Consider the following 27,446-nt stretch of genomic DNA (forward strand, 5'->3'; position numbering starts at 1 on the left):
CCTGTGGGAAAAAGTGCATAGTTTTAGAGCTAGGGCTGCCTAAAATCGCGAAAATGTCAAATTTCAAGAGGCCTTATTTCGAATTCAAGAAACTGTGGATGGTGGTCCTTATGAATGTAAAGGAAGTCATGCATACGCAGCCCAAAAATGCACATTTTATTAAGGTTCAATGGGTGTACAGACTATTCTCTGCAGGGTAAGATTACAAGACATGCCATCAACCGAATTTTAAGATATGGTCTGCCATTATGATTGTTTCTAAGTAGGCAAACGATCAGTCTTGATAGCAGTGAACACAGATTCCTTTGGCGCGATGTCGGAAGTGTTAATTATCGTCAGCGGCACGGTCTCTCGTATTCCAGAAAACGCATGCTGCGATGTTTCCTTTTACGCTTATAAGTGAAGAAAACGTGAAATAAAACGTGACGAAATTTATCACATCACACGTTATTCTGAACACAAAAAACATGGAGCCGCCGTTTCCTTACACTTCCGACTTCCCTCCGAAGAATTGGATATCCATTGTTGTCAAGGCTTACCTTCTGCCTACTTTGGATCCTCCTTGAAATCAGGGTATATCTGAAAACTGTATTGAGAGCATATCTCAGAATAACACCTTGTAGGGAATACCCTGTAGACGGATTGAAAATACATTAAATATGCACTTTTGGATTCTGTATGCGTTGCCTCCTTTACGCTGATAAGGACCACCATCCACAGTTTCTGAAATTCAAAATAGAGCCTCTTAAAATTTAGCTTTTTCGTGATTTCGGACTGCCCTAGCTCTGAAACTATACACTTCTCGCCATAGATCCATATGTTTTTTTTTTTTTTGCTTTTTTTATGTGAGCAATCACCTATTACAGTTTGTCGGTATATTTCATTAACTCTCTCTCTCTCTCTCTCTCTCTATATATATATATATATAGTCGAAAATTCAAAACCTGCTATGTGACATTTTCGGCCATTTCGAGATAGTAGTACTATCTGGTCCAGCTTTTAGACTCTTTTAGACTCTAATTTATTATTACTTGAGAAGGTGTCAAGTTACGTGCAGCATTAGATATTACTCATAACATCACCTTTATAAAGCGTAAAATCTAACCAGGATACTGTTTTTCGCTTCTCCTAAAAAATGCACATAGCAGGTTTTGAATTGCCGACAACGCTGAGAAAGCCTCTCTTACACAGAGTGAAGATAGTTCGGACCAGCTCCGTTTGCAGGCTGAAACATTGCCGATTCTTCATTATGCAGTTTCCTTTCCACAACGACAGCAGACATTGTTTTGTGAAATTGCACTTGTGAAATACATTATTATTATTATTATCATTATTATTATTATTATTATTATTATTATTATTATTATTATTATTATTGCGGCCGAATACTAAAATGCTCTTCAGCGCAAAGCGAAATGGTACTTTCTGAAATCATGAATATTTTTCTTTTCAGGGTGGAGTAATTAATAACGAAGTTCATATGTTTCTGTGATCACCGTCGGTGATTAACGTTTTCTGGCGTTTTATCCATTACCTATTTACGCGTATGTAATACTTATTTATTTTCAAAATGTTATGTAACTTGGTGCGCAGTATACATGAAATGTTTCGTGCAGCTATAGAAAACTAATCGTGATTTCACTTAAGTCAGTGCATACAACACATGCATTTCACGATAATTGCAATAATATGGGACAGGCGTCCCACATATATCACAGTAAAAGTTCGTTACACACTTCCACAGTCAACGTTACACACTGTTTGGAATTAGGAAAGCTTATCTGGAATACCATTGGGCACATCAGTAATCATTATTAATGCTACTGTTGGAGAGTCACTATCATCCTCAGAAATCAGAATGATTTCTTCCTTATCAGAGAAATTTCCCTTAGTTCCCCAGAATCAGCAAATAGATGCCCCGGAATAGATTGCATTATAGAAAAAGCACTGTAACTCAACTAAAATAAAGTAGCACGGCTCATTACGTCATAAATCCTATTGCCCTCATTTCCTTAAGTCTTATTACGATTATAATCATGCGATTGAGAAGTAGTGTTACCAATGTTAGAATGTCTACACAAGAATTCTTGAACAAAAGAGAATTTTTGTTTCTGTTTTCAGTATATACCTTGCAATCACTTGTACCCCTGATTTATTTTCTTTCCGCCCTTAAAACTGTAAGATAAATATAATTTTAATATGCAGAGGTTAGTGTAACATATTTTTGGTTAAATGATGTAAGTATTAATAGCATTACGTGGGTGATCGGTAAATTTTTTGTTCCAAGCATTAATTTTAATATTTTTTTCATTTACTTTACTAGGACTTTTGACGCACAAGATGATGTTTCCAACGAATCCAGCAGTATTCAGGAGCATAACATTTCAGAATATTTAATTCATAAACACGAAATTGCGTTTAAATGCATTCAGTGCAACAATTCATTTTCTAAAAAATCCCATTTGTCAAGACACTTATTAATTCATAGAGGGGAAAAACCGTTTACTTGCGTTCACTGCAATAAATCATTTTCTCAAAAATCTCACTTGTCAAGACACTTATTAATTCACAAAGAGGAAAAGCCGTTTTCTTGTGTTTTCTGTGGAAAATGTTTCTCAATCAAATCTAGCATGATGCGTCATAGAATAGTTCATACGGGCGAGAAGCGGTTTTCTTGTACAGCTTGCGGTAAGAAATTTTCTATTAAAAGTAATCTTAAGCAGCATATGTTAATTCATTGGGGTATAAAATCACATTCTTGTGACTTATGTGGTAAATCTTTCACTGACAAAGATCAAGTTAAGAGACATATGTTGGCACACACAGGTGAAAAATCATTCTCGTGTGACCAATGCGGTTTAGCATTTGGCCTTTTACATAATCTTAAGAAACATTTGTTACTTCACACGGGAGTGAAGCCATTCTCTTGCAAAGAGTGTGGGAAAAGTTTTGCTCGAAATCATTATCTTCAAAAGCATTATATAAGTCATAAACGAAAGGAATTGCGTAAACAGAAGTATGCTTCAAATTGACTTTTTAATATTCTCTTTTACTTTATTTAAAATGTTAGAACTAGTTTTTGATTTATAAAAGTGTTTCTCAGAGTATGAAAACACAATCATCTTTCTAGAAGATACTTTGTGTTTCTTTATGATTCAACTTTAATAATAATATTTAATATCACACACTATAGTTAAGAATCTAAAGCATGGTAAGTTATTAATATAGAATTTATTAAGACAATATTATAAAAATATCTCGCGTTTACATTTATTGCCAGAATTCTTAATAGCGTTGATTTAAACGAACTATTTTTTTGTTAATAGCAACAAGAAAATGTTAATTTCCAATAGTATATTAATTACAGAAGTATGTTTTATAATTTATTATATGGAAAATATTAGTAAATTACAAATCTGCTCTATAAGAGGAAATGCGTAGGTAGTAACTACAGCATTCTGACTCATAAAAGTCGTCCGTTCCCTATTGAAAAACAATGAAGAAAAAGAAAATCCATAACTAGAATAGAGTATCGTGAAATATAAATAATGAGATCAAGGAACTAAGAGATTATTCCTCTCATCAAAATAAAAGCGAAGTTAATGAATTGAGAGCCTGGTCAGTCCCAAAGATTTGAAAAAGTACGTCGCATTATATGGTATTTTGAACTTGAAAACCAATTGAGCGGTTATAGGCATAAGAAAAACCACGGACTCACAAGACAAAAACGTTTATTTGAACGATATTGAATGGGTGCAAAAAAGATTCCACAACATAAATATCTGTTGTACTTCTAGTCAAGAGTGATTCCAAGTTTGAGCACAGTTTGACAGCAATGACGGAATGAGAGAAGAGTTAGGGAACTCCTGTTCCATTGTTCATCGTGTGAAGGATAACTTATGTCGCCATCTAATTTTTTGCAAGTTTGCTAGTCTCTAATTCCCAACAATGTTGTTTTGTCCACATGCACATTCCAACTTTTCCGTATTTTTGTTTCTAATATGGAAATTTCCTCTAACGATTTTTCGGCCTAGGGGACTATACTTGGTTCATTTTGATTTTTAAACTGATGTATGCACAGGTTAATGCAACAGATGATGATCTTCTGGTTAAAAGATAGTGGACATAGACAATGGACATACCTATCCGTTTCTTCCTAAGGTTCTTATCAAATGTGTTTGATTGTCATTGAGTTTGTTAGTCTAAACAACACTTTTGTAAAAGTTGTCTGTGAACAACGTTCTACAGGCATTCAATAATGGACTCATCATTTCCATTACTATCTTAGTTGGCATAGCTTGCTTTGATGATTTGACCTGCTTTCCTCCGTAGAGCTTTGCGTACCAAGTGGATCCACCCTTGACGCAAAGCTTGAATAATCTCAGCCCGTATTTGTCTCTTACCTCGCATGTACTTCTTGCAACTAAGTCTCCCTCGAAACGGTCCTATGTCTCATCAATACATACATATTGTTCGGGTATGTACACAGTCTTGAATTTTTCATTCAGCATGGCAACAAGGGGATTGATCTTATGATTAATCATTCGGTTAGATTTGTTTTCCACTGATTCGTTATCAGAGAAATGAAACATACTAAGAAGTAGTTTATACCGGTTTCGAGGCATACACTCACTAATATTGTTTTCATATAGTGAACTTTTGGATAAATATTTTCTAATATTTATTTTTACATCCAACCCCATCCACAAAATCAAACCTAAAAACTGGAGTATTACACTCTTATCTGTATCATGCCACATGGACAACCTTGCATGATCAGTTGACGTTTCGTTTTCAATGTGAGAAGTAATACATTGATCTGCGTATCTGTTCGTTTCAGTTACAATTAAGTCCAATACTGAGTCATCAACAAATAGCTCATAGTAATATAGCACGTCTTTTGTACCTAGCAAAATATCAATAACCTCGCCCGTCACACCACCATCAAAATCACATTCGAACTCGTGCAAGTTTCCAAATACTGGATAGCACACAATTTCTTTTGTGCAACTAGCCCAGGTTTCGGTCTCCTCTGGGTCAATTTCAGAATCACTCAATTGATGGACACTAAATATCGATTCACCATTCTCTGACTTGTCTTCTTTTCCGGCATGTCTTAAGGGTATCTTCATATTCATCACCCTAAAAGAATCATACACAGTTTCGGGTGGTGAAAAAGGAGGATTATCTGAATTAGTGATGTTAGTAAATAATTCTTCGCACAAGTCACTCATATCACTTTCCATTCTTTCTAAAATATCTCTTACTGCGTCCTCGTTTACCATATTGAGGTGAAAAAGAATTACTACACGGAGCAGGGGTTTCTCACAACAGTGTAATGTTAACTGAAATGCACTACAATTCAGCTTCTAAAGACAATGGACTTTGATTGCCTGCAGTGGTACCAACTTTTGAGTAATTATTGGTCCATTGCTGTATGCTGTTCCCAGGGGCAAGTACTAAATATTTGTACATTTGTTTCAACGATAATTGTATAGAAAATCTCTACACAAGCCTATAATCTCTACACTGAATTGTGTAGAAAATATATGCACATGGCCCACAGGTAAAAACTTTTTGTGCATACAATTTATACACACGGTCAAATAAGGGAAAACAGGAAATATGTAGTTGGTCCCAAGAGGAAAATTCTGATTTTGACCCTTGGAGCTCAAAGTGTTAAGCACATATGAGATTGAAATTCTTTTACTAAAACGCTATTTGATACATTACATATTGTTTTCAAATTTTATGAGTAGACTTTGGATCGATAGTCATTTAAAAAGGGCAAGATATGCATATGCAAGTTGTAACTGCTCCAATTTTGTGCATAATTTTATGGCATTGTATAAACGAAAATGTTGCGTTTTATACCAAATGATTGTGATGCTTTGAGTAGGGTATTGCTCTCTATGTGCGTTTGTTGTGCTGCTACCTAATGCTACAATGGTAAAACGATATAGAAGAAAAGGTATTTCTCGTTCGCTCTTCAAATTTGAAGAACTCTGCGAGTGTCAGTGAATAAAAGGCACACAATGACTAAGCACTTTTAAGGTGGCATGATGTAGATCTTGCTTCCAACCTCGTGTGTAAGTAAGACTTCCTTAGGAAGTTCAAGGTGTAAATGTTTACCTACATATAGCTTATAAAAATTAAAAATGAATATTTTATCATATTTGGGCACTTTATAAAAGTGTTGCAGTGCAGTTACTGTGGACACACCCAGCCTCGTTATTGCAAAAAGAGGGTGGGAGAGTCTAACTTTGGCGGACAAGTTAGTCTGGAGTAAAGAGAAAAACTTGATTGGCTTGGGGTAACTGTCCGCAAAAGAAGTTACTGATCCCTGCAGTACAACGACGCAAGAGACAGATTTTATAAAAGGCGTCATGTTATAGTGCACGGAACTATTTTGCTAATTTTACGTAAGACATAATACTGAGTACTTAACAAAGGAATGAAGATGAACTGGATTTCGTTTCAATGTAACAAGAAAATAGTTACGTGAGTACTCAGCCAAGATCGACGAAATTACAGTGCTCTACGAACACTCGTTCTACCCATTATCTAAATATTCAAAGGGCAGATAAATTTGTACGGTACCACGAAATTAATATTTGTATCATCTTTGTGTAAAAACAAATGAATCTTTACTCTCACCCATTTAACCATATACAGTACTAAGACTTCATCAAAAAAGAAAAATTAAGTTAATAACCGGTTTCGTGACCTTACTAATATTTTGGCAATTATTTTCTCAAAGAGGGAAATAAGCTGAATCACCCAAATTTAAGTAGTATATACTAGGATCCTAGAAGATATTTATCAAATTTTGCTTTTGACAATTTCCAATTTTAAGGAGTGAGCCAATGAACCGCTAAATTTTAAGATCGGTCCGCTAATCTGCCGTTAAATTTGGTACACCATTATATTTTATAAACCTGCACTTCATATAATCATATAATGTAATAAAGTCTCATCAAAGCAGATAAATTATATCAATAACCGAGCACGTGACCGTACTAGTAATTCTCAATTTTACATTCGTGAAAGGGAAATAGATGGACGGCTCTAATGTGTTATGATATATATTAAAAACCTAGGGAATATTTATCAATTATTTATTTTTTGATCATTTTCAAATTTAAAGTGTGGTTATAGGTACCACTCCCAAATTTAAGAGGGCTGCATAAATGTATCCATGTTCTGTGAAAGAAAATGAACTGTAGACATCCATATAATCATATACGCTAATACAGGCATCATTAAATGGAATAATTACATAAATAATCAACCTGGTAGAAGCACGTGCTTGTACTAATGTTTGGCAATTATTTCTTCATGAGACAGAACGAGATTCATCACCAAAATTTATAATGATGTATGTTAGGATCAGTAGCGTAGCCAGGATGTGTGTTTGGGGGGGGGGGCAAGTGCTGTTATAGGCACATATAGAAAAATTACAAAAAAAATATATAAACATAAAAATATATAAAAAATTACAAACATCAAAGTACCAAAGTACATTGTCGGACCTCTTTGTGGGGGGCTGGCCCCTCCGGGCCCCCCTCCCTCCCTACGCCACTGGTTAGGATCATATGGAATATTTATTAATTCCTGTTTTTGACAATTCCCAATAAAAGGGTTGCACCAGTGTATCCCTCCCAAATTTCAAAAGGGTACCACCAATGTACTTATGACTTATAAAAGAACTGGACCCCTGTACACTCATGTAACCATATAAGATAATAAGACTAAGACAAAAATTAGGTCGAAAATCTCTGAAATTTACATTTTTGGCAATTTTTTGCCTAGGAAAAGATACGAGATGGATCATCGTAACTTACAGAGGTTCACGCACTGGTCCCATCCTACCATACCAAAATTTTAACTTTGCATTTAACAAAATTTAAGGAAGTGCTCCTACATATCTTTAGGTCATTAACCCTTGACCATACCCCCAGATCATTGACCTTTGATCCCTCAAAAAATTTTGCTGACTCAACTAGATATTCGAGCGGGTCTACTACTTATATTTACAACTGATTGTTATTTTTATATATTTGCTATGTATCGTTACTTATATATTTATTATTCTCCTATATTTATAATTTTGTCCTTTTAGCATTGTAGTTTTCTTTTTCAGCAATACTTTTGTTATATTTTGATTTTTAATTTTAAATTTTATTTACGACAATCATGTTGATCCTGACCTGGAAAAATATCCTCGACGCTGACGTTCCTATTAAACCTCAACCAATCCAATAATCATTGCTAGTCAATTTTATTTAACCATACAAAAGCGACATAAACATAAACTTAGCTTCCTGTGTTTTGAGGTGAAATGTTTACCAGGTCTTAATGCTATTAGTTTATTTAAAATGTTCACTTTTGTCATTTTAAATAAACTTGAGACCTAGCTTCAAGCCTAGCAGTGCTCATATCGTTTGGATTTCATGTTAAGCTGTAAGTCAGCGCCTTCGTGACCCTACACTGTAAAATTGGGACAATGAATTAATAAAAAGTAGTCAAGAATGGTTGTGAGATTGCTCAGTGTTACCAACACTATTTCTTTCATCAGAATAAATTTATTCATTTGTTCGGAGCACTTACATGTTTTCCGTAACGAAAAATTAGTTTTGGAATTTTTAAAACTTGAAAGTTTCTTACCAAAAAGTTTATGTTCAAAAATTTCAATTGAAAACTAAAAATTATGAAACGGATTTTCTGTGAAGTAATATTTGTTTTCGGAAATGGGAAAGATTAAATTATTTTTGAAATTCTTTGAATTAAAATTTTGAACCACTTTTTTAATTCCCTAAAACAATGAAGTTTCGATTTCAGAAAATTCTGTTTCTGAAATTTTAGTGACGATGGAAATTCTCTTTTACCAGTAAATTGTGATTCAGAAAAAATGTATTTAACTCGAATTTCAGCACATGTTATAATCTTTTTTATACCGTCAAAACGTCTTTCAGAAAAACTGAATTTGAATTTCTGGATGTGAAATAGATATTTTTCAAACAACATATATATTAACAAAATGTTTTCTCTGTTCAAGATAGTATACATTCATTTGAGATTATTCTTCTTCGTACGTGTGGAGTAGTAAAGGAGTGTTAGTGATTCTTCTTCTGGTGGTGCATGAAGCAAATTCTGCAGTAGAAAAATAAGATATGTTAATGTTCTTGGCAACTCTTTTTTTCTCCAAAGAAACAGGTTACTCACATCTAGCTACTACATGAATCAACTTACATAAACTATCAGAGATTATATGTTTAATGAACATCAACAATTATCACCAGGTAGACAACAAATACTAATGATCATTGTAAGAAGAGAGTGAGAGAGAGAGAAATAAGAAAAAGAAAAGAAATTGTTTAACCTTAAAACTACTATGAGAATGATTAAAGTTTACAAACTGCATTCAATTTGTGCTAAAGATATTTAATAAATACAAGTTAACTATTGTTAATGGTTTCCTTTTTCTTCATGTACTCGATACAGTGCGTTATCGGGTCATGCATTCGTTCAGTTTTCTTCAAAGCTCATGATTTGGTTTTGCGAATATAAGAAACTGAAAGCTCAGATGAATCCTAAAGTAAGGAAAATACGTATTGTAGATATTGAACAACGTTCAGTGTTTATATGTTAAGTTACACACAAAATAATTAAAGGTAAATCATTTTCTGTACGGTAATTTGTTTCACGGTTGGTCTCCGTTTTGTCTTGGCATTCGTTTCGGTCTTGGACTTGGCAAATGAGGTTTAGATTCCATCACGAGTTGCACTCTGGTCATAGCTAAAGTGATTAACTTATTTGTTCTTCTTCGACGTATTGATGATGTTGGGAAATAAGATATAGGCAGGAAGAAGGGTATGGGGATAAAAGGAAATATGACGATTGTACATAATTTTCTGTTTTAGTTTTCTTATACCCGTATGGTATTGTTTCATAATTTTCAGGTATCAGTCAGCCAGGGGTGGGGCACGGGGTGCCAGGCCCCCAAACGCAAAATTCTGATTGGAAGATATTTGTACCTGTCTCGTTTAAGAAAAGAATTTTTGTTTCACAAAATTGTGTGCCGAGAAAGGTTACATTGAAATTCATCTAAGATCATATATGTTGCGGTCACAACAATATTAATTCACAGAATTTTCGCTCATATTATTTAGAAAGTATATTTTGAGCGAAATGAAGAATCATAAATATCAAGAATACAGTGTAAATCCAACCCGATCGATATTTGAAGCTGGAGTAGCATAGAAACATCGTAGTGTTTAGAATGGCACAACTAGCTACGTAACAAAGGTCTGTCTGGGAAGCATGAGGATTGAAACCATTGCACTCGCCGTCTTTTCCATTTGATCACCGTTTTCAACACGATCAAGTAAATTAGCAACCTTGCAAAATCTCAAATGTCGTTGTTAAAATATTTTAAGAGACAGACAGATATAACTAAACCTGCTGCAGCTGATGACTCCCATTTCATCGAAAAAAGGGAAGAAGATGAAAGAACTAAAGGAGAAGAAAATATTTCAGTGTCAAGTGAGGTGCCAAGTGACTTAAATAATAAGGTTCCTTCACAGCTAATGTTATCAGTGTTCCCAAAATTAAAACAGGTGGTAAAGAACGTTCTTTTTCAAGTAACTGGTACAATGGAAGAGAGTGGTTGGAATATTCAGTTACTCGCGATGCAGCGTTTTGTTTTGCATGCAGAATTTCCAAACCAAGCTCGGGCGATGCATTTACTTTGACTGGGTACAGGAACTGGAAACATGCATTAGAACGCAACAAGGGTTTTGCTAAGCACGCAGCATCAAAGAATTACCAAACTGATGTGCTTGAATGGAAAGAGAAGAATCTGCGAGATGCTAGCAATTCGGGAGTTTCGACACTCTTGCAAGAGAAACAACTGGACAAGTACCGTTATTATTTGACTGGTATTTTTGACATTATCAAGTTCTTAACTACAAACGAATTGCCATTGCGCGGTAAAGACGGCAGGTCAAGCAAAAACGATACTTTGTCATCAGCAATGAGCTGCGCAGTAGTAGTGGTCCCCGTATATGCAACTGAGTCAGCAATTTTTTTGACGTCATAGGTCAAAGGTCAATGACCTTGGCCCGGGGTCAATGACCTAGGGGTACATAGGACCACCCCCTCTAAATTTTGGGAGGGATACCTTGGCCCACCCCCTAAATTTTGGCAGGGGTACATAGGACCACCCCCCTTAAATTTTGGAAATTGCCAAATTTAAAAATTTGGTATGGTAGTCATGGGTAAATTCCCGGGAAGATTTATGGAATGGGAATTTATCCGGGAATTTATGTACAAACAGAAAGAAAATTGCATTCTATTACTATATTATGATTTCAAAGTGGAATTAATTTTTATATCAAAGCATATTATTACTGTTGTCCACAGAGGATTCTTTAAAATGTATATTCTGAACGGTACTATGTTACTTTATTAACACTATTATATTTAGAGAGTACGCATAAATGTATATTTATTTACAACATGTTATATTAATTAAATATGTGTGAAAAAATTATAAAGTAACAGTTTAAATTTATATGTAAGTGGATTTGCTCATCTTGACTCTATTACTAATATTATAAACACATTAAATTTATAAATGTTATAAACCAACTAGATTGGGTAAATGCTACAAGATACATGTCTCACCAATTTAACAACATTTGCGCATACATATTTATGGTCTATAGGAAAAAGTTATATGATTGGTTAGTAACGAATCCATTTTACTCGATTCAAGAGTTTAGTGAATGTCAAGACATTGTGTCCTAATTTGCAGTGGCACTTTATTTCAAATATTATTAGGTTGTTCATTATAAAATCAATCAATAACTGATTGTCTGTATGAACTGATTGTTTATATATAAATATATCTGTATCTATATGTATCTCTCATTCGAACGTTGTCTACTGCTTGTAAAGCTCAATGACAATAAAATATTCTATTCTATTCTATGTTCACAAAATTTGCAAGATACTTACTTATCTTTATATTTTAACACGTAACATTGCCATACAGGACCTTTTATTCTACCTATTTCTCGAAATTCTATACGTTAATTCACATGTAAAAGAAGTCCGATTACCTCTTCAAAAACTCGAGTCAGAGAGAGGAGACAGACCGACGTCTATTACTAATGGTGGTTCAGGGTTTATTAATTGCACTTCATCTCTATTTCTACCTAATTCTAAATTACTTTACAAAATGGTTCTTTTTCATCATTTGTAAATTAGTACTTTGCTAATTTTGGCTGTTCTTTAGCATTGGGGGCCAGCTTTTGCACCTACTTTTTAGCGATATTCTATTCCGATTCGGTTGTTTTATTTTTTCATACGTTAAATTACGTTACCAACATTAAATTCAGACAGCATTGCAGAGCGAGCGTTAGCGAACGAAGGCGGATTAGAGCCCCCCATGGCACGTTGTTTTCTATCCAAATTCTTTAAAACCTAGAAGTAAATCATAATATATTAAAATAAAGTAATTAGTCATATGGTTCTTATAATTCGGAAGATAAAGAAATGGAAATAAATTCCTTCCCGGGAATTTATAGGCCAGGGAAAAAACCCGGGAATATTCCCATTTTTTAAATTCCTTCCCACCGGGAATATTCCCACTGCCCTTCACTACCTAGGACCATAGGATGTACCTCTATCAGTATTGGGGGTCTATGTCGTTCCCTTTCATGGTTAAAAAATTGCCAAAAATTCAAAGTTCGGGGTTTTTTCCCCTAATTTATCCCGTTTGATGAGGTGTTATTACCTTATATAATTATATGGGCGTATACAGGGGTCCATTACCTTTCATAAGACAGGTATACCAATGCACCCCTTGAAAAATTTGGGAGGGGTACCTTGGCCCACCCCTTAAATTTTGGAAATTGACCAATTTAACCATTGGGTATTATAGTATAGGACCCTAATATGTATTATGATAAATTTGGGTGGTCCACCTCATTCCCTTTTAGGGGTACAAAATTGCCAAAAATATAAACGTAAGCAATACGTTGTACCACGTGTTTGGTTCTCGACCTAATTTATCTCCTTGGATGAGGTCCTATTACCTTATATAGTTATATGATCATGTATAGGGGTCTACTACCTATCATAAGACATAGGTACATTTGTGCACCCCTTTAAATTTTTGGGAGGGGTACATTGGCCCACCCCTTAAATTTTAGAAATTGACCAATTTAAACATTGGGTATTATAGTACAGGACCCTAAAATGTGTTATGATAAATTTGGGTGGTCCACCTCGTTCCGTTTTAGGGGTACAAAATTGCGAAAATATAAACGTAAGCAATACGTTATACCACGTGTTTCGTTTTTGACTTAATTTATTCCCTTGGATGAGGTCCTATTATCTTATATGGTTATATGGTCATGTATAGAGGTCCATTATCTATCATAAGACATAGGTACATTTGTACACCCCTTTAAAAATTTGGAAGGGGTACATTGGCCCACCCCTTAAATTTTAGAAATTGTCCAATTTAAACATTTGGTATTATAGCACTGGACCCTAACATGTAATATGATAAATTTTCGTGGTCCACCTCGTTCCCTTTTAGGGGTACAAAATTGCCAAAATATAAACGTAAGCAATACGTTGTACCACGTGTTTGTTCTTTCGGGCCATTTTATCCTCTTGGATGTGTTCCTATTACCTTATATGGTTATATGATTATGTATAGGGGTCCATTACCTATCATAAGACATAGGTACATTTGTGCACCCCATTAAAAAATTTGGGAGGAGTACCTTGGCCCACCCTTAAATTTTAGAAATTGTCCATTTTATACATTTGTTATAATAGTATAGGACCCTAATATATATTACTAAAAATTTGGGTGGTCCACCTTGTTCCCTTTCATGGGTACGAAATTGCCAAATTTTAGTACAACCAGGTGTTTCGTTTTTGACTTAATTTATTCCCTTGGGTGAGGTCCTTACCTTATATGGTTATATGGTCATGTATAGGGGTCCATTACCTATCATAAGACATAGGTACATTTGTGCACCCGGGAGGGGTACCTTGGACCACCCCTTTAATTTTGGAAATTACCCATTTTATATATTTGGTAATATAGTATAGGACTCTAATAGAGATTACTATAAATTTGGGTAGTTCACTTCATTCCCTTTCATGGGTACGAAATTGCAAAAATATAAACATAAGCTATATGTTGTACCACGTGTTTGGTTTTGGCCCAATTTCTCCCCTTTGATGAGGTTTTATTACCTTATATGATTATATGGTCATGTATATGGGTTCATTTCCTATTATAAGACATGGGTACATTGATGCACCCTTTAAAATTTGGGAGGGTATTTTGGCTCATCAACTCAGTTTTAGAAATTCTTTAATATAAGCGTTTGGTATCTTCGTACAGGTCTTAATATGTACCACTATAAATTTGGATTGTCCACTTCGTTCCCTTTCATGGGGTAAAGAACTACCAAAAATCAAATTTCGGAGGTTATTGACCCCTTTGATGAGGATTTAACACGTTATATGGGTATGTACAGAGGTTTATTACCTTCATATGCTTATGTTCCGTTTTTAAATTTGGGAATTATCAAATAACAGAATTCGGTAAACGTTTTCTAGGTCCCGTTCTAGATGTTGGTGTTCCTCTTATAACCATATACTCAAATTTTGAAGGTTATTGAACAGTTTTTTGATACGGCTTTATTATTGAATAAGTACAGGATTTATTACTTTTTCTTAAGACACAGGTGTATTTGTGTACCAATCTAAAAATTTGGGAGGGGTACATTTCTTATTTTCATATCAATAATTGGTAATTGTTCTTAGAATTGGGTGGTATCTCTTTCTTTGGGTAAATCAGTCAAATATAAGTATGATCACGTGATCAGTTATTGACCTATGATGGGATTAGGAGTTCAGGACATTGGTATATTTAAACTTTGTAGGATAATTTGAGAATTGTCAAATGAAATTGCGTCATTGGTTTCGATTATTACAGCCTATAGACCAAATATAAACGTAAGCAATACGATGTACCACGTGATTGACCTGATGTGGTAGTGTACAGGGATTCATTTCCCTTGTTGTGGTACTTCTTAAGTTTGAGTACACACTTAAACAGTTGGTTCTACTCAAGTAAACAATTGACGGACATTATTGACCTTATTGAACATATAATGATATGATTAACTCTAAGACTTAGGTATGATTAACTCTAAGACTTAGGTATATCAAGAGAAGTATTCTTTAAATTTGGGAATGGTGATAAACAGAATTTTAACATGAGGCGCGAAATTTGAAACAATACATTGAACTTTAGTCACAGCTCATAGTCTAAGATCATTGGTGGTGATTGATTTGACCTTGAGCTTTAGAAATCTGATAGCTAACCTTATTGAATCTTATGACTCATAGACGAAAGGCAATACATGCTACAGCAGTTTGAAAATTAATGATAAGGTGATGTAATCTGACACTAGCAAAGCTATTGTTAATGCAATTTGATTGGCTGATCACTGTCTTTCCTGCAATCTGATTGGTTGATCACTATCTTTCGTGCAATCTGATTGGTTGACGATTTTCAAATCTTTGCTGCATTAAGTTTTAAGTTTTGTTTAACATTTAAGAAGTTTTTGAAATTTTCGTTTGAAAATATTTGTTTGAAAATTTTTGTTTGAAATTTTTTAGTTTACAAATTTTTGTTTCGAAATTTTTGTTTGAAAAATTTTTTCTTTGAAATTTTTGTTTCAAAATATTTTGTTTAAAATTTTATGTTTGAAATTTTATCGTTTCAAATTCTTTTTTAATTTTTTTCGTTTCCAAATTTTTTGTTTAAAATTTTTTGTACGAAATTTTTTTTCAAGATTTTTGTTTGAAAAAAATTTTAGTTTCAAAATTTTGTTTGAATTTTTTCGTTTGAAATTTATCGTTTCCAATTTTTTTCGTTTCAAAATTTTGATTCAAAGTTTTTTGTTCGAAATTTTTGTTTGAAATTTTTGTTTCAAAGTTTGGTTTGACATTTTTAAAAGTTTGTGCACTCATTAGTAAAGAACCGGAACTGTTTAGAACAAAAACCTCTGGCAACATTGTTTATCATGGTGCAGTAGTACACGTCAGAACATGATAATGCAACGTTATCAGTTTTACATCATATATAAGTACCGTTCGAGTTAGTATTCATTATAACATCATCATGGCTACTTGTCTGCAGTTTCTAAACACACGTGATGTGATCAAATCATTTACCAAGATTACTGATTTACAACAGAATGTACCTTATAGAATTTTAGCTAGCCAAATGATCCCTACAAAGTTTGGATTAAGAATCGTAGTGAAGCTTGAAAATGATAGGAATATAATTTTACCAGCAAGATATTTACCCATGGAAGCATCAAAACAACAAGAAGTGCTGCGTTTCTTAAATACTGGATCTGTATCTTTATGTTATAAAAGACTCTTGGGTCGAAGTCATCAATTTGAATTTAGTACACAGCCGGATTCATCAGCAATATTGATAAAATCATGAATTCAAACGTCAGCACTTTCCTTTGACGTCAGACATAGTTGTATGCTGAATGCGGTCGATGAATTTGGTTTCGTCAGCAACTATGATGAAATCATGAATTCAAACGTCAGCACATTCCTTTCCAATGACGTCAGCAATAACTATAAACCAGCAAATACAGTGTCATCCCACGAAATCATTTGAGCAAGTGCGTTTCAGGAGGAAAGATGTGTACTTCTAACGATAAAGAATTCATCTTCGCGAGCTATTATCCAATAAATATATTTCAAACAGAACATGTGATGATTGGTATCAGTTCTAGAACATTTGATCCAGTGATTCGATTGGGCAAAGCAGAACAATTTGGTGTACAACTGACCTGTGAAGAATGACAAATATTATGTTCACGAATCGACCAAATGAATGATTATTTTCATGATGAGCTAAATGTGACCATAGTCAAATCATTAGGTTCAAATCATGAAGTGGTGCTGCGTACAGTCCTTGAAGAGAAGATGGTGCTGTTACGTAAAAAGAGTACATTGCATTTCCCTCGCAATATGGTGTATCTAACGCAAACGGAATGGAACAAATTCATCAACGTATTCCAATGTGCTAAACATGCAGTGGAAGTGTGCAACAAAACAAGTATATTCCTGAAAAAGTACTATTTTGAAAAATGTATCATGCATATTGTACAACATATATCTAGATATTGTGATGGTTGTCAACATCGTTCGTAGGTGCATACCTGTATTCATAAACAGTTTATTTGTGATCAGATGGACATTCTGTTTCCACCAATTGATATTGCAATAGACCTTAAAAGACTTCAACTGGAATTAAAATTATACGCTAAAGAACAAACTAGTGCAAGAAGTTCAAAACACATTGTATCGACAATATCCAGTTTCTCTATCTGGTATGGATATATGTAATTAATCAGTGCAGTGTAATAAAATGATCCATTTCAATGATTTGTGTTTTTTCATTTCAAGTACAGCCCCATGTTCTGACGGGTACTATTACATCATGAAAAAACAATCTTGTCAAAGGTTTTTGTTCTAAACAGTTCCGGTTCTTTACTAATGAGTGCACAAACTTAAAAAATGTCCAACCAAACTTTGATACAAAAAAATTACAAACAAAAATTTCGAACAAAAATCTTTGAAACAAAATTTTGAGAAAAAATTTTGAAACGAAAAAAACTTGGAAACGAAAAAATTTCCAAAAAAAATTTCAAACGAAAAAAATCAAACAAAATTTTGAAAATTTTTTTCAAACAAAATTTCGAAAGAAAAGATTTCAAACAAAAAATTTGGAAACGAAAAATTCAAACAAAAATTACAAACAAAAAGTTTTAAACAAAATTTTGAAACGAAAAAAATTTAAAAAATTTCAAGCGAAAAATTTTTAAACAAAAAATTTTGAAACAAAATTTGTCAAAAAATTTTCAAACAAAATTCTGAAACAAAAAATTCAAACAAAAATTTGAAAGCAAGAATTTTCAAACAAAAGTTTCAAACAAAAAAATCCAAACTAAAAATTTTACGTTTCACGATTAACCGTCAAACTTTATCCGGTCTTTTAACTATTCGATTAACAAATAAACGGTTTTGATCATATTTACCAGTTAGTGCAAAATGTTGAACGAAACCAAGATTTTTAAATGATAAACAAAACTTAAAACTGAATGCAGCAAGGATTTGAAAATCGTCAACCAATCAGATTGCACGAAAGATAGTGATCAACCAATCAGATTGCAGGAAAGACAGTGATCAGCCAATCAAATTGCATTAACAATAACTTTGCTAGTGTCAGATTACATCACCATATGATTAAATTTCAAACTGTTGTAGCATGTATTGCCTTTCGTCTATGAGTCATAAGATTCAATAAGTTTAGCTATCAGATTTCTAAAGCTCAAGGTCAAATCAATCACCACCAATGATCTTAGACTATGAGCTGTGACTAAAGTTCAATGTATTGTTTCAAATTTAGCGCCTTATGTTAAAATTCTGTTTATCACCATTCCCAAATTTAAAGAATACTTCTCTTGATATACCTAAGTCTAAGAGTTAATCATATCATTATATGTTCAATCAGGTCAATAATGTCCGTCAATTGTTTACCTGAGTAGAACCAACTGTTTAAGTGTGTACTCAAACTTAAGAAGTACCACAACAAGGGAAATGAATCCCTGTACACTACCTCATCAAGGCCAATCACGTGGTACATCGTATTGCTTACGTTTATATTTGGTCCATAGGCTGCAATAATCGAAACCAATGACGCAATTTCATTTGACAATTCTCAAATTATCCTACAAAGTTTAAATATACCAATGTCCTGAACTCCTAATCCCATCATAGGTCAATAACTGATCACGTGATCATACTTATATTTGACTGATTTACCCAAAGAAAGAGATACCACCCAATTCTAAGAACAATTACCAATTATTGATATGACAATAAGAAATGTACCCCTCCCAAATTTTAAGATTGGTACACAAATACACCTGTGTCTTACGAAAAAGTAATAAATCCTGTACTTATTCAATAATAAAGCCGTATCAAAAAAATAGTTCAATAACCTTCAAAATTTGAGTATATGGCTATAAGAGGAACACCAACATCTACAACGGGTCCTACAAAATGTTTACCAAATTTTGTTATTTCATAATTCCCAAATTTAAAAACGGAACATAAACATATGAAGGTAATAAACCTCTGTACATACCCATATAACGTGTTAAATCCTTATCAAAGGGGTCAATAACCTCCGAAATTTGATTTTTGGTAGTTCTTTACACTATGAAAGGGAACGAGGTGGACCATCCAAATTTATAGTGGTACATATTAAGACCTGTACGAAGACACCAAATGCTTATATTAAAGAATTTCTAAAACTGATTGGATGAGCCAAAATACCCTCCCAAATTTTAAAGGGTGCATCAATGTACCCATGTCTTATAATAGGAAATGAACCCATATACATGACCATATAATCATATAAGGTAATAAAACCTCATCAAAGGGGAGAAATTGGGCCAAAACCAAACACGTGGTACAACATATTGCTTATGTTTATATTTTTGCATTTTTTTTCTTTACTCATGAAACTGAACGATGTAGACCACCCAAATTTATCATGATACATGTTGAGGTCCTGTACTATAATACCGAATGCTTAAATCGAAATTTAAAGGGGTGCATCAATATACCCATGTCTTATAATAGGAAATGGACCAATATACATGACCATATAACCATATAAGGTAACAGAACCTCATCCAAGGTGACAAATTGAGCCAGAAACCAAACACGTGATTGTATTGAAATTTGGCAATTTCGTACCCATGAAAGGGAATGAGATGAACTACCCAAATTTATAGTAATCTCTATTAGGGTCCTATACTATTATACCAAATGTATAAAATGGACAATTTCTAAAATTTAAGGGGTGGGCCAAGGTACTCTTCCCAAATTTTTAAATGGAATGCACAAATGTACCTATGTCTTATGATAGAGAATAGACCCCTATACATAATCATATAACCATATAAGGTAATAGGACCTCATCCAAGGGAATAAATTAAGTCAAAAACGAAACACGTGGTTGTACTAAAATTTGGCAATTTCGTACCCATGAAAGGGAACGAGGTGGACCACCCAAATTTATAGTAATATATATTAGGGTCCTATACTATTATACCAAATGTATAAAATGGACAATTTCTAAAATTTAAGGGGTGGGCCAAGGTACTCCTCCGAAATTTTTAAATGGAGTGCACAAATGTACCAATGTCTTATGATAGGGAATAGACCCCTATACATGACCATATAACCATATAAGGCAATAGGACCTCATCCAAGGGAATAAATTAAGCAATAACGAAACACGTGGTATAACTTATTGCTTTCGTTTATATTTTCGCAATTTTGTACCCCTAAAACGGAACGACGTGAACCACCCAAATTTATCATAATACATATTAGGGTCCTGTACTATAATACCCAATGTTTAAATTGGTCAATTTCTAAAATTTAAGGGGTGGGCCAATGTACCCCTCCCAAAAATTTAAAGGGCTGCACAAATGTACCTATGTCTTATGATAGGTAATAGACCCCTATATATGACCATATAACTATATAAGGTAATAGGACCTCATCCAAGGAGATAAATTAGGTCGAAAACCAAACACGTGGTACAACGTATTGCTTACGTTTATATTTTGGCAATTTTGTACCTCTAAAACGGAACGAGGTGGAGCACCTAAATTTATCATAATACATGTTAGGGTTCAGTACTATATTACCAAATATATAAAATGGGTAATTTCCAAAATTAAAGGGGTAGTCCAAGGTACCCCTCCCGGGTGCACAAATGTACCTATGTCTTATGATAGGTAATCGACCCCTATACATGACCATATAACCATATAAGGTAATAGGACCTCATCCAAGGGAATAAATTAGGTCAAAAACGAAACACGTGGTTGTACTAAAATTTGGCAATTTCGTACCCATGAAAGGGAACGAGGTGGACCACCCAAATTTATAGTAATATATATTAGGGTCCTATACTATTATACCAAATGTATAAAATGGACAATTTCTAAAATTTAAGGGGTGGGCCAAGGTACTCCTCCGAAATTTTAAATGGAGTGCACAAATGTACCAATGTCTTATGATAGGGAATAGACCCCTATACATGACCATATAACCATATAAGGCAATAGGACCTCATCCAAGGGAATAAATTAAGCAATAACGAAACACGTGGTATAACTTATTGCTTACGTTTATATTTTCGCAATTTTGTACCCCTAAAACGGAACGACGTGAACCACCCAAATTTATCATAATACATATTAGGGTCCTGTACTATAATACCCAATGTTTAAATTGGTCAATTTCTAAAATTTAAGGGGTGGGCCAATGTACCCCTCCCAAAAATTTAAAGGGGTGCACAAATGTACCTATGTCTTATGATAGGTAATGGACCCCTATACATGACCATATAACCATATAAGGTAATAGGACCTCATCCAAGGGAATAAATTAAGTCAAAAACGAAACACGTGTTATAACTTATTGCTTACGTTTATATTTTCGCAATTTTGTACCCCTAAAACGGAACGACGTGAACCACCCAAATTTATCATAATACATATTAGGGTCCTGTACTATAATACCCAATGTTTAAATTGGTCAATTTCTAAAATTTAAGGGGTGGGCCAATGTACCCCTCCCAAAAATTTAAAGGGGTGCACAAATGTACCTATGTCTCATGATAGGTAATAGACCCCTATATATGACCATATAACTATATAAGGTAATAGGACCTCATCCAAGGAGATAAATTAGGTCGAAAACCAAACACGTGGTACAACGTATTGCTTACGTTTATATTTTTGGCAATTTTGTACCCTTAAAAGAGAATGAGGTGCACCACCCAAATTTATCATAATACATATTAGTGTCCTATACTATAATACCCAATGTTTAAATTGGTCAATCTCCGAAATTTAAGGGGTGGGCCAAGGTACCCCTCCCAAATTTTTCAAGGGGTGCATTAATATACCCATGTCTTATGAAAGGTAATGGACCTGTGTATACGCCCATATAATTATATAAAGTAATAACACCTCATCAAAGGGGATAAATTAGTTGCAGTTGATTAAGCAGTTGGTGTTATTCAATCCGTCGTCGAAGAAGTTTCTTCGTTACGCACTGAAGACAGTTTCAATGAGTTGCAAAATGAGATACGTCATGAATTTTCGGACGAGACAGACAATTGCCCTCCACGAAAATGAATTTGCAAGACTAGCTCTTCAGTACGCGACATGGTGGTGTACGAAAATACCCTGGATTATGGAAGAGAAAGGGACACAAGCCCAGATACTTATTAGAAGCTATAGTTCCATGTAATTGATTGTGTAACCACGGAGATTTCAGCTCGATTCAGTGAAAGAAATACGAATATTTTTTTTCTCTCAAGACATTAAGAGAAATAAATTCAGAAAATTTTCTTGACGTTAAGGAACTTGCACCATTGTGTGAACTCATTACATATACTCCTGATGCAGAGGAAATTGCAACTTGTAAGCGATTTTTATTGAAACAATGTAGTGATTTACCTACCATAACCATTCACAGACTGACGGAAATGTTATACCCGTACAGAGGGGCTTTTCCAGGGATGTATTCTTTGTATGCTGCTGGATTAACTTTTGGAGCCTCTACTGCATCGTGCGAAAACTCGTTTTCCACCCTTACTCGTGTATTGACACCCTATAGACGCTCGATGCTACATGTCGTAAAGCAAACTTAGTACTTCTTTCGTTCGAAAGTAAAGTTTTTGAGGATATTTCTGTCGACAGGTTTTTGAAGAGGTTTTCTCAGAAGTCACGAAAACTCCCCCTATATTGAAAAACAAAAACTGCATCTGTTTGTTTTTGAACTTTAAAGCATCATTTTCTGTAATGCAATTACAAATTTAATTCTGAATGTTCAGAATTCGTACCGTCGTTCCCTTTTCTTGTAAATACTTATATATGTATTTGTTGTGAGCTGATAGTAAATTCATATTCAAAACATTCAGTAGATTTTCCTCAAGTCCTATAAAAGGTGTGATAAAAGCTTAATATTTAATGTGCTCTCATGGCCCATAACTTCGTTGTGTAAAGATATATTTTCATTTAAAATTCTAAAGACGAGTTTCATCTAAAATTGTTTATCCAAAAATATATCTGTTGACCATATGCACCCTTGTAGTCATGCAGAAGGGATTTTTTAACGCTATGCGTAAGCATGGGAATTGTCTGCACTCTTGCCGTACTCGTCTCCTGCACCCTTGTTCTAGAGTATTCTCGCATAATATTTTCACTTGTACTTATTTATGCTGTTACAATTTTAACGGCGCAGCGTGTTTAGGGCTTTAGAAATTGTAGTTAATTTGCTGTAGAAGAGGTAAATTAAACATTTGTGTGAGTGATGGAATTTAGAACCATTTAGTTTTTGTAATTAAGAATATACGGCATTCTTCTACTCGAATTCGTAATGTTTCACATACGGTGGACCAGTTACCTAAAGTACATCGTTGCTCTCTTCATAGGTCATCTTTCTAATTGTCACAAATGAAATTAAGTTTTAATAACGTTCCCCAGCAACAACGGTTCTTATCTCTATGCGCCTTCAGTCTAGAAGTAACTGTGTTGGCCATTTTGCTTTTGCATTAACCGAACGTTTTAGTTCAAAATTAACACCTCCGAACATTTAGTGGTATGCTTAATTATAAATTTCAACTGTCAAAGTTTCACACAAGACACAGTACAAGAAGCCATTACAGTCTACGTTGCTGTCTACATGTCTGCGCCGAAAATAGTCTACGAATAGTTTACATCAACATGTAAACGTGACTATCGATTTTTACGCATAGACGTAAAGGTTAGGTAAGGTTGAATTGTTTTGTAAACTGTATACAAGTGTAAATACATTTATCCTAACCAAATTTAACCTACACTAAATTACGCATTGTGTTCGAACATTTCATCTCGAATTGCTCCCTAACCATCTAACAAATACTCTTGTAATTAATGTTTGCAGTGGTGTTGGTGCCCTTGCCTTGTGCCGAAAACGTAAATTTTTACTGCAAACATTAAGTACAAGGACACATGTTAGATAATCCAAAATAAAAACTTCCTCTGTGTATGAAATCTGAAATTGCTGCTCTGCCTTCTGAAATTTTTGTTCTTCGATTACTAGGAGTCTAAGATGCCCAGGAGACCTTTGTTTACCGGGAATTTTTATTTGAAGAACAAAATATGGTATTTCTTTAAGGGCCCCGCATGTGAATCTCAGCCCCCCCCCCACTTAAGTTGGTTTGGCTACACCACTGCACTCAGCGTATTTTTAATAATTGAAACTGTATTTTCCTTCTGCTTTTGTAAGATTGTGATTTAGAGTCCTGAAAATTTTATGAGCAAAATTAATGGATATTTTCTTTTGACGGAAGGAACCATACAAAAATAACAGTCTCTGATGTGGTCGCTTGGCTCCCTCCAAACCATGGGCACTGCAAAAGGCATTGAGCGCCCCTTCCCATTAATCCAATTTATGATTATTTGTGTTTTACAATAAATTGTACCAGATTACACTGTTCAACAAATTTGATCAAAAGTATGTAAATTCTTGGAAATTGCGATTTTTACATTCATTTAAGCATAATATGAAAGGAAATGATAAAAAAAAATTCTTAGCTCAGGTTGTAAAAAAAACGCTTTTGTACAACAGTAGCTGTATATATACAAATGTATTAATATTTATAGAACATTTAAGCAAATTCCTTCTTAAAACCTACATTTCACTTTCTTTTATCTACTCCACTGTGATGTGATAAGCTGGGGAGTTAAGAAGTACCCTAACCTACAGCTTTCTATAATTCTTGTACTTCCTTTTTCAAAATTGCGCAAATACCAGTTTCACAGCGATACAGAAAATAAAGTAACCGTGGTCACGTTAAACATTAACAATTCTGTAATAAAAATCAGTATTAACATCAAAACATGAAAAATATGTACAATTACCTTTTTGTGCAAGAACTACACTTATGATAGGAGTTTGTTTACGTAACGAAAGCCAGATATAATAATATTGGGATTCGAACCTTGGATCTCTTTTTAGAGTCTTCCTCAACATCATTCATTTGCCAAAGACTGATAGATCCAATAAGGAACTAGTAGGTAAACAAATATTCTCACTCCTACGGTTCTGGGATTCGGGCGTTAAACATCAGAGGCATGAGCCGTATACCCACCATCGCTGTTGCGTCAGCTCCAAAACATGCTGCTCGCTGCCTGTAAGAGAATACAAAGTGGGACAGCAATGCATGATTTACGCCAGATGGATAGTGAGAGATGAAAGTAATGTTTGACCTCCACTGCTTAGATGTACCTTACCTGTTTGGTTTTAATCTAAGCTATGTACACTATAAAAGTAATATTCTCCACTTGCTGGGAAAAACAATATGGATCACATACTTTGAAATTATTGATATTATTTTCACTACATATTAAAAAAGAAGATATTATAGAAACACTTATATTTAATTTTATCTTCACTGAATATAGAACATTTACAAGCTTATGGAAACACAATATTTCACTTAAACAAAGAATGGTGGCCCAATCACTGTGGTTTACCGACCGAACGATACCGAGATAATACGCGAAGTTTCGACCGAACGAGGATGATGAATTGGTTAGTGGCTATGCAGTCCACTGCAGAAACTTCACTTCGATCGCTGTAGAAAGTTCACAAAACATGTTTGTTTTCATTAGGCGGCGTGAAAACTACCATTTGAACAGTTGACTATCAGGATTTACGTAGTATAGATTCATTACATTCTTCCTATAAGTTGCACTTAAAGTTGATGCAAATTAATATTTGAAAATGTAAATTCAATACGTTGCACTAGCTTGATATTATAAAAGATTCTTACTTTTACATTTTGAAACTTATACTCTCTCTATTGAGAGTATATACACTAGCATCTTCACATTTTGAGAACACAAATGTCTTCGTTTGTGTAAGAGGTACTAACACATACAAACGTTGACTTTTACATAGCGAATAAGTATTCTTCTTCTGCCCTTTACATATCGAAAAAAGAGAATGTCCTCTCTCACCCGATGACTCCTATCTTGCGAGAGTGAGTAATGCTCTCCTGCGCTCCTCATCGTTGCCAGCTAGCAGCGCAAGAATACACTGACAAATTAAAATATAGTTCGTAGAAAACATTAAGTTTTTGCTTCACAATATTGCTAATTATATATAATGAATGGTTCATAGATTAATAGAGAACACATTAAAAACACTGATAGTTCCAATAAGTTGTGGAACTGATGATTATTGATAATTTTCACATTGTCACGTAAAACTCTGTCATCGCCACGAGGGCTTCTGCGTGGGCGTTTCTCTCGAGAGTAGCAAAATTTTTCTTCTTAATATGGACTGACGGGAGGAAGTAAGACTGTCTGGAAAAGTGAGGTACCTTTTGGGTGACAAATTCCTAAGCATTATTCTCTTCCAACTGTTCGCTGGCTGCTTTCATTTCTAAGAATTGAGGCTGGGGAAATACGAGGGTTGATTTAAAAATTCATGCCAATACATACCGTTACATTTGGCCGCCAACGGACTGTCCACTGAAGGTATCACAGAAGTGGGCAAGAACCCTGGAATCCACATCCTCCTAACCATACTGCAACACAACAGCAATCACAGCACTCCATTAGTCTGTAGAGGGTTAATGTCATTTGAAGTTCATTTTCACTGAAGAATAACAGTTTGTAGCTTCACTCGAACGCACATGATCGCGAAATTCGAAGAATAACGAACGCGAGGGCCATTTACGATAACGCGAGGGCCATTTCGTAAATGTCTTTTGAGTCTTCATTTTTATTATTTGTTTATTTCTTTCATTTATTTCAATTATTTCTTGAAATGTAAACACAAAAATAATTTCAATATTAGAATATAAATCAATAGTTATTTGTAATTCAAAATACTATTCAGCATTGTACTTCATAATGTCTTTCAAAATTCAAATCAAATTACACAAACATATTAATATAATCAATACAATAATATACTCAATAAAGCATATTGGTAAGGTATTGTATTCAATGCCATATTTAAAAATACACAACAATACAAACTAAATGTATACCAATAAATTTAAAATGGTAAAATTGCTTTAATGTTTTGCAATAATGCTTCTTAATTTCTAAAATAAAACACACAATTTCACTCAAAAATAGCATATATCACTAAATAATTCAGCTTATCATAATTTTATTTTTCATGAAAATAAAATGTAATGCATAAAAATTTATTATATTTGG

The 27,446-nt window shown here is 34.1% G+C and overlaps 1 protein-coding gene across 4 annotated transcripts in view; it reads left to right on the forward strand.

The window, feature by feature from the left end:
• LOC145691057 (uncharacterized) overlaps positions 1 to 27,446 on the forward strand; it is a 235,495-nt gene that overhangs the window by 132,094 nt on the left and 75,955 nt on the right. The window contains exon 5 of one of the 4 annotated variants that reach the window (XM_081766694.1): positions 2,324 to 4,235. The exons of the other annotated variants lie outside the window; for them this stretch is intronic. Coding sequence (XP_081622820.1) covers positions 2,324 to 3,032 — 709 coding nt within the window. The 3' untranslated portion in view covers positions 3,033 to 4,235. Of the gene's footprint in view, positions 1 to 2,323; positions 4,236 to 27,446 lie in introns of those variants that run through there. 4 annotated transcript variants of the gene reach the window in all.

This window comes from Thermobia domestica, chromosome 7, assembly GCF_964235325.1.
Source record: "Thermobia domestica chromosome 7, izTheDome1.hap1.1, whole genome shotgun sequence".
Classification (NCBI taxonomy): Eukaryota; Metazoa; Arthropoda; class Insecta; order Zygentoma; family Lepismatidae; genus Thermobia; species Thermobia domestica.